We start from the raw sequence: 9993 nt of genomic DNA, 5'->3' as shown, positions 1-9993 counted from the left end.
TAATAAGAGGGTGACAACGTGACGGAATAATGTGTGTGTGTAGACAGTGAGTAATTGATCTGCAGTCAGAGAGTATTATTGAAGTTGAGCACGTTCGTTGTTATAGCATTTGTTTTAGCGTGATTGTTGAAATTAAGTGTATCGTAAAGTTATATTCGGAAAGAATAAACCAGTTTTATTAAGTAAGGACTTGTGTCGCTAAAGTTTCGTCAGAGCGAAGTTACGGAAAATCAATTAACGACTGGAGGCGTAACAGTACATTTAATTTGACAAAGATTTATCGGGTTCACTTTTAATTTTGATCTGAGTAAGTAACTCGCTCTAATCGGAAGTTAGTATTAATAAAACTATGAAAGGATTACAGCCTTAATACTTATGTTACGTCTCCGTTCGTTAGTTAATTTTCCGTAACTTCGTTCCGACGAAACTTTAGCGACACAAGCCCTTTCTTAAATAAAACTGGTTTAGTCTTTCTGAATATAACTTTGCGATACACTTAATTTCAACAGTAGCGCTATAACAAACGCTATAACAACGAACGTCTCACGTGCTCAGTTCAATAATACTCTCTGACTGCAGTTCAATTACTCATTGCACTGTTGTCCCGTCACGTTGTCAACGTCTTATATATACAAGACTAACACATATCTAGTAAATAAATGCTAGGGCATTCTTGAAGGAACAGGATATTTCTAGAAAGAGGGTGGCGTGATACCAGTCACGTGACCTCGCTGACGCAACACTTATATTGTAAAACACAGACAACGCAACTAAGAAAGTTCAAAAAGATATATTATTTACTTTACTTGAGATGCCGTAAGAATTGTGCAACACTGATGAATACCACGAATCACACGATACACAAGTGTAATGGTTTATACTGCCATAATTATTTGGATTTTTATATTTTTATATTATATATTATTTTTATTACTGTTAGTTATTTTTCTTTTCAGGGATTATATCCTGTGAGAGAACGCTTCAAAATTTCTGAAATGGGGTATAATTGCGATATTCGAGTATTACTAGTGGGAAATATAACTTAAATATTGGAAATCGTAGTATCAGTTAGAGCTTAATCACTAGTTTTTATGAGAATTGTACTTTGGATTATGATCACAGACGTGTAGGGAATAGACAATCGGTAGTTTTAAACTTTTAACACTTCTAGCTATCAACAAATACAGATCACGGTGTCACAACTAGTGCTGCCATCAGTCTGAGAGACTGAGACTAGCTATTAGAAACTAGTATAAAAGCTCATTAATAATGACGGAAATCATTGTTGAATGAAGTATTCGAAGGGTGTTATGATGTTTAACTTAGGTTTGTGATAGTAATACTGATAACCTTTCTTTTTCTTTACTTTTTTAGTTTTTGTCATAAGTTAACTGGTAGTGGAATTCTTATATAGACTTGTTTTGATGTAAAATTCCTCGCAATAGTATAATATTACTGACGTTATTTTTTCTTCTTTATAACGGATTATTAATACTAATAATTAGCCTACTAATCTGTTATTAATATGCTGTTGCTGAGCCTACGCGATCCAGTGACATGCTAGGCCTAGAGTAGGAGTAGTACTAGTAGTATATTTATCATTAGCTTTAGTTCTCAAGTATAATATATCAGTGACATTGATAAATATTTGAATGTAATTAAATGGCTTGCATAAGATAAATACTTTTTTGTAAATTGATCTATAAAAGTTAAAAATGATTAAATTTGGTAAATCAGAATATGTGATAAGTGCAAAATGCAGCATTAATAAGTAATTTGAGACAGAAAACTTCCATAGAATATGCTGTTTTGAAGAATTTCACTTTATTTTAATTTTACTTATTTCAAACCACTCATTGTTATCTAAAATTCTAAGAGAATGTCATAATTGCTCTTAAAAATCATTGCATGGAAAATACTGGGATTGACATAGGTTGAATCATCTGGATATTAATCTCTTGGTGGTAAAAACTTTTTAAAAAAGAAAGATTGAGAGATAAAAAAATAGGTAAAACACCAGGACTAGACTATGTTTTTCTCAGGGATTTAAAGGAGGCCAAAGATAAGATCTACAAGCATCTCTTGCTTGTGGTAGGTCAATAGATAGTGAGCCAGTGCATGAGGATTGGAGTTTTTATGTACCTATTCTATTTTTAAAGAGGGTGATACTGATAAAAGTTGCTCTGAAATGAGTCTGATTAAAAAGTTTTGAAAAATTATCTAGTGAAATATGAGATCATAAAATAAAACATGAATTCACTAAAGGGAAATTTTCTTTTTACTAAACTCAATTTTTCTCAAGGATCTGATATGGATGATGGAAAAGGTGTGAATTTAGTGTGCATATATGTTCAAAAAGCTTTTTGATAATGTGCCACACAAAATATTAACTAAGAAAACCACATTGGTGGAGATTGAGGAAAGACCTGTATATTGGATTATACTTTTTATAGTATAGATGAGTGAGGTAAAGCAAAGAGTTGTTATTAATGGAGTCCAATCAAACTTTTTACTGGTGGAGTGCCTCAGGGCTGGATTAATGCTTTGGCTTATAATTTGTGTTATCTGCATTAATAATACTGATAAAAGCATAATTATTAAGTTAATATAGTTTGCATATAAATTTAACTTGAGCTTTCCAACCTGTATTATAGATGTTGAGACACTACAGAATAACTTGGATCAATTGGTTTTATTAGACAAGTATTTGGCAAATGACCATTGATTAAAGTAAATACAAGATAATTGATAATAATTTGGATAACATGTTTAATATAGATGGGAACCTATTCACTATCATGACAGAAGAAAAGGATCCTGCAATACTAGTGGATAAAAAACAAAAAACTACCATCTTGACATTTCCGGTATTGTCAAATGTAGTCTTATGAAAATCTTATCTTGTAAGATGAGGAAAGATCATTATTTTCATCAAATTGAAGCTCAGCCAGAACATTTGTAACTGTAAGCAATGGATGAAACCTGTGACATTTTAAGCAGTGAATTCAGTGTTATTGATGGTTTGAACAAAATATCTGTAAATGACAATATAAAGACTGTATGCATGTTAAAAGCTCCAAATTCATCAGATGGAAATACAGTTTTGAATTGCAATCCTGTGAATGAAAAGTTGGGTGAGTTAATTTGAATTCTAAATATTATTTACTGAGACTGAGAGTGATATCGCATACTGTTGAAAAGTGATGTTCATATAATGCTATGAAACCAACAAAAATAATAATGAAAAATATGACAATATGTGAAAATAGTTATTGACAGGTGTCCTTCAGTTTTTAGTTGACTATACTGAACTAGTTTATTTGTTAACATTAGTAATATCATTCACAAATGTATGTAGTATTTAAACATGTGATATTGTTCTTTATTAAACCAGTATTTGAAGTAATAAATGATGCTGGCAAAATGCTTTGAGTAACAAGACATTTTTACCTTCTTAAATCTGTTATACATCTATTACTGGTGATTTTAGCTAGTTTTAAAAAATAATCTTATGAGTTCCGTGTAAACTTTCTATTTGGCATATTACTATTTTTCGGGAATCTTTATGTCTTAAGATGTTACATGGTTGAAAAGTGATTTATGTGCAAAAAATGCTTTATTATTTTATAACTTGGAAAGGCATGTTTAAAGGACGTATTGCACTGTGTTACTTTGAAAATACTTTATTATAATTCTTAAGTGGATTTATTAAAAACAGAAGGTTAAAAATCATTGTTTCATTCGAGTGATGGTAAGTGAAGTATCAATGACAGTAGATGTTATGTAAATATTTATGTTATGCTTAGTAGTTAACACAACATTAAGTATTCTCATAGCTTTGTAACAGAAACAAGGTGAAGTTGACAAAAAAGATCTGGACATGGCTATTACAAATTCTGTGTAGACCTCTTGACAATATGCTAGCTAATAATAAATCAAATGGGATTTTAAGTTGTGTTGATGGAAATATTGAGTGAAAGACAAACGAGGTCATCAGTTCACTTTATGAGGTACTGATTAGAGATAAAGTGAAATATTGTGCTCCTCTTTAGTTACCGTGTTTTATGAAGAAACGATTTTAAGTTGTTGGATTAAAGCATACAGATGCCATTTATAAAGATTTACCAACGATAAGACTAGGGTATTCAAGGTTAACATATGGAAATCAAATAACATTACTTTTCAAATACAGTATTTCACTTATGAAATAATTTGCATTCAGATGTGGTAGAAACTACAACATTAAAGGAATTTTAATGGAGATTGGATGATTATTTTAAAGAGTAGAGTTCGATATAAGAAGAGGGGTTTGTTTTTGGTGTAATAGATAAAAAAAAAAAAAGAGAAGAAAAATCAAGGATAAATCATTAATACCATCAGTTTGATAAGATTAAATTGACAGATAGAAGGTCAGAACTTTTGGAAAGTTAGTAATTTTGTTAAAAAATAAATGAAAATTAGGAAATTTAAAAGGCTTATAAGAAACAGCTAGGTGATAATGGCAAATATATTTTAAGTACATTAAAGGTAAGCAAAATGTTATATTTGACCATTAAAGGATGCTGGTGGCATAACTGTTGTTGAAGATTATGAGATGGCTGAGCTTCTAATATGATTTTCTCTATTTTTACAAGAGAAGATATTAGCAATGTGCCTGATCATGAGCATTCTGTTGACAATATTGGGACTGACATGAATCATGTAAATATTAATCCCTTGGTATTAAGTAGAAAGACTGAGAGATTACAAGTAGATAAAACACCAAGGCCAGACAAGATTTTCCCTAGCATTTTAACCCTATCTCGACAGGTCTCGTGTCAAAGGCCATTGCATTTGTTGACTCGCATTCAAAATTTTATTGAACTACTATTTTATGAATCTGTTGATAAGTTTGGTATCAAATTGTAGATTGTAATTTAAATTTTAGTGTTATACATTAGTAACTTTCTTCATTTAAAAGTAAATATTAAAAACACAGCTAAACGTTGATTTTTATGTGTCACGTGGTATGTTGAATGCAGCGCTGGTTCAAATTAGATGTTTGTGATCTAAAAATACAAAATGTACAGTTTCTTACGGATTAGGAACTCAAACTATCGATATTGACAAGCTAGAACATAAAATAAGAACGTCTTATCTTTTCTATTTCCTAAGTTATCGCTCCTGTACTGAATCAAACACAGTGGCCCCTCTGCCCACTTCTTTCCATTTTTGGAAATGGTCCCTTGTATAAACTTACTTCTATATATGAGATGAATAACCACTCAAAAGTTCAGAATGTTCCACTAGTGGTTTTTCGGCCATTTTGATGTGTTATTGTGCTAATTTAATTCTTTTCACACAAGATTTTAAGTGATGAGGTAAGTCTTTAGTGAGCTCAAAATTTAATATTTTTTTAAATCCAAATACAGTTTAATTACTACACTTGATAAATTTCATAAGGTTTAGCAACCTACGACAAGCGGCAAACAAGTAAAAAGGTCTTAACTAGAAGATATAATTGTTTGCTTTACTTTATTTAATGATCTATGTTTTCAGAAAAATAAGTTTAAGAGCTTTTTTGTAAATAGAAATAATGTATAATAGTTGAAATGTGACTGTATTTTACAAAATACTAGTCCACTAAAACACATCCAAGACAGGTTACTTTGTAAAGACTAAAGGTCATTTATATATTACTGGATATGGTAACACGAGTGCACGTGTGCCACATCTTTGTAACTTCTGTATTATTAGCCAGGCATGGTTGGAAGGCCAATATAACATAAATAATAAATGTATAACGTTATGAGATTTAAGCTAGTTAGACTAGAAATTTGTGTTTTCATGTCATAATTTGTAGTCATTCTAGAACGAAAAAAAGCATAATTTATATTTTTTTCCTAATTTTTTATTGAGGTTACGAAATTGGTCATATCGAACCAATCCGTATGGAAATACACTAGTGAAAATAACAAATAAAATATAAGTTTTTAAACAAAAAAATTTTATAATTATCTGGAGATTATAAAGATTTCACATGTGAAATTTGAAAATGTTCTAATGCATTAAAGTATTTTTAATCTTAAAATCAAAATTGCTTTGCATGTTTGATTAAAATATCTTAATACTTAATTTAAAAACCTGATATTTTATGTATGAAAACTTGTACTGTTTACCAGTAACCTGCAAAATTTTGAAAGATGTGCTTACATTATGAAAAATCATAGTATAATTACTCTCATTGATACTTTCGTGGTTACGAGCTAGGTGGATTCCACCCAGCCCACAATGGAAGGGTTAAGAGATCAAAGTTTTGAGATGTCTCTTATAGTTTGGTAGGTCAATAGAGAACAGAAAGTTTATGTTACTCCTATTTTTTAAGAAGTGATAAAAAAAAAATTATCCTGGAACTTGTAGGAGCAATTCTTGATTCTGTATTGGGGGGAAAAAAATTAGTTAATTGAATTCTAAGGTGGTTGTATGGGAGAAAGCTAAATGCTGCTGTTAACAGAATTCAGTCAAGCTTTACCATTGTTACTAGTTGAGTACCTTAAGGATCATTGTTTCTGCAAAATTACAACATTGTTAGTACAATTTGAAGAGCCCCTTGATTTAATATAACCTGCAAATATTTCAAATTTACTAGGTATTCAATTATCAGTTGTTAATATGATAAATGTCATTAGCCCTAGCACAGATACCTGAAACACACTATGTGTAACATTATTATTCTGTAATATTGCCTCATAACCTTTTGCTTTCTATCATTTTTAATTTGGATTTGGTGTAATTGATCTTTTAAAACACTTTTTGATAAGTTCAAATTCGATGACGAGGAACCCACTTTGAGACTAATAACAGCTGGAGACGGCTTGAATGGGTAATGAAGAAAAACTTTAATATAAGTTTAACATAACAGCAAATGTACAACGTTTCAACTAGGTTTTGTCAACATCAGCTTTTTGATAAGGTTTCACATAAAAGGACTTAGAAAAATTGCATCTGTTGGGGCAAGAGATAAATTTGTCAAAAGAAGTCTGGATGGTCAAAGAAAATTACCTTCCTTTTTTAAATTCATATTGAATATCTGTGATAAAATGAAACTTGTCTAAATTCTTATAGCCCCCCCATTGGCACAGCAGTATGTCTGTGGACTTGTACCACTAGAAACCGGGTTTCAGTACCTGTGGTGGGCAGAGCACAGATAGCCCTTTGCGTAGCTTTGTGCTTAATAATAAGTAACTAAATTCTTATATTGAATTTCTGTCATGTAGACTAGCAACTCCCTAACTACTTAAGTAAACCAACTTGCTTGTAATTACTTGGATAACGTCAATCCCTCTCTTAAAAACCTAAAATAATAATATTTCACCACTTTTAATGGATCTGTTAAGAATTAAGGTTAATGACTCGTAATCCAGCATTCTTCTCTTTTGTTTCCTTCATTATTTTAGGCTCAGTTGCATTATACTCCATCATTTTTTTTCAACATTGAATATTACTAGCTTTGTCTTAAACCTAACTTTATTCAAACGCATCATATAATCTTTTGGAAGGAGATACACTTGTGTAATTAACCCTGATTAAACAGTGCTAACATTTTCAACCATTTCTCGTGTGGCTTTTTCAATTTCCTAATATTCTTTTTAACCAGTCATATAGTATTTTTATAGGCTTCAAAATCTGTTCTAGCAGTCTATTTGAATTTTCTAAATTTATAACATTTATCCTTAATTTTCCATTTGGTTTACTTGTAAGTCACTTGAATTTCATATAGGCATGTGGCCCTTTTTTCTTAACCTGAACATTCTTGCTTTGTTTTTTTAGTAGTTTGTCCCTAAAGGCTTACCACTTCAGATAAACATCCCGGTCAACACCTTGTTCCAATTTACCTGATATAGTTTCTTTCTTATAGCATTGAAGTTAGCTTTTCTCAAGATCTGAAACTAATATCTTTAACCTTTATCTTAACATACTGTAGAACCTCATGCCTAATTTTACAATGGCTTCTATCTGTTCCTCCACATTCTCAATGAAATTATCATTAGTGGTTAATATTAAATCTAAAATGCCATTATACCTTGTTATTTTCCCAACTACTTGATGAATAAAGTTATCCTGTACTAATAAGAAATAAGTTTCAAGGTCATTTTCATAAAAAGTAAAGTTAACAATTAATTATTCACCATTGTTCACCTCACAGTATCTGTCTTAATTACACTCAAACAAGCATAAGTTAAATAAAATATTGAATAAAGCTACACATGCACAATACTTTTAGAAAAAAATGCAAAGATATTCAGGGATGCTTAATATTAAGAACTGGTTTTAATTATGAGAAACAGTTTGTGATTTTTATCTGTGAAAAGAAAACTTGCCCTCATGCAAAATCAAAAAGCTTGTCATGGAACTGTAGAAAGTTGGAGAGCTAAGAAAACCATTTTATAAAATTGTATATGCTTTGTAAATTATAGTTTTTCAGTACATCTGTCTGTTCAACTTGTAACTTTCTTTACTCAGTCCTTCTGTTATGAATAGAAATAGTTTTAGCAGTCAGACTTCTAATCATCATAAATTTGCACATTGCCAGATACTTTTAAAAAAATTACTACTCAAGTCTTCCAACTCTCTACTCAGTTATTTGCATGTATGTAAATTTTTTTTTCCAGTTCATATATATTTCACAAAGAGAAAGTTCAAAAGCACAAAATCTGATGGTATAATCTGAAACTAATTGAACTTCTTTAAAATATGAATTTAGAAAAAGACAAAGAATCCAAAGCTGAAAGTGTATGCTCAGACGACAGTGAAGGATTAATTGATGCAGAACTAGGACTTTCAGAAGACCATTTTTCCCGTCCAGAGGTAAATAACATTCATTCTTTTCTCATATAAATGTGGGTCATTGTGTACATCTTTGTTTTGCTTAATGCTTTGTAAGTAAAATTTGTTAAGGATTTTGTATTAGAAATGTTTTGATTGTGTATTTTAATTCAATGATTTTGTAGCATTTTATAAGTTCTTAATTTAGAGTGTGACAGTTCACCTTAAAAACTGGTCTTCATTTATTATCCTGATGCTTTTAAGTGCTATCCTATACACTTAAAGTATTACTGTACCAGTTAATTTCTTTATTAAATTTGATGAATGTCTCCAGTTTTCTTTGTGAAGTGTGTCATACATTTTATATTAGAACATAATTTTAGATTGCATGTAATATATATATATATATAATCATTGAAATAATTTAGGCAGTGTGTTGCAAGTACTACTGTTGATATAGTTCAGTTGATATTCTATCATTAGAAATTAATTTTGTATTTTTGTCTTTAGAGCACAATGCTACTTAATTCATGGATGAAGTGTAAAGTACACTATATCAGAAACAAACAAATTGGCATCATCATGTAATCAGGTTTATTTATTTTCAAACTGATATTTGTCACATGTAGAATTGCTCTAACCATTTAGTGAAATACCTCCTGGCTACAGAATACTTGCATAATATACAGTAAAATCAGTGATAAAGTACAAACTTGTTACATGGTGAAATATCATTGAACTAGCAGATTGTATGTACAGAAGATTTGAAAATAACAGAGTGTGGCATTGTTTCTTGTAAGAACTTGAACATACTTTAGTATTTGGATTTTGAAGAGAAACTAATTTCCATATAAGAGATGTTTTGTTGCAGAGGTATTCAGTGATAAAATGGTTTTATTTTATAATTAAATTTTATATGATGTCACACAGGGCTATTTTGGTTACTCAGCTGTTGAGGAATTAGAAATGGCAATTGAAAACTGTAAGGATATGATTCTGGAATCTTCTGAGAAATCTGAGAAGCGCAAGAAACTAGTAATGAAATTAATTCAACTACGCATGAAACTTCAAGAAATAAAGGTAGAAGTTACAAGGAAACTGTTTTGAAGCTATGTAGCACCTGCCATATTTATTAGATGTAGTTCTGTATATGAAAGTTTGTGTATTTATTTAGGTTTTTTATGGATG

The 9993-nt window shown here is 30.4% G+C and overlaps 1 protein-coding gene across 1 annotated transcript in view; it reads left to right on the top strand.

Annotated features, from left to right (window-relative positions):
• The first annotated feature begins 1012 nt into the window (after positions 1-1012).
• The window catches only part of LOC106466749 (differentially expressed in FDCP 8 homolog), a 42729-nt gene continuing 33748 nt past the window's right edge, over positions 1013-9993 (top strand). Inside the window, exons 1-4 of the mRNA XM_022394823.1 lie at positions 1013-1326; positions 2779-3134; positions 8744-8847; positions 9736-9885. Coding sequence (XP_022250531.1) covers positions 2972-3134; positions 8744-8847; positions 9736-9885 — 417 coding nt within the window. The 5' untranslated portion in view covers positions 1013-1326; positions 2779-2971. The remainder of the gene's footprint in view (positions 1327-2778; positions 3135-8743; positions 8848-9735; positions 9886-9993) is intronic.

This window comes from Limulus polyphemus, unplaced genomic scaffold, assembly GCF_000517525.1.
Source record: "Limulus polyphemus unplaced genomic scaffold, Limulus_polyphemus-2.1.2 Scaffold2370, whole genome shotgun sequence".
NCBI lineage: Eukaryota > Metazoa > Arthropoda > Merostomata > Xiphosura > Limulidae > Limulus > Limulus polyphemus.
Note: the sequence above shows the minus strand (reverse complement) of the source record. Positions and strands in the feature narration are given on the sequence as shown.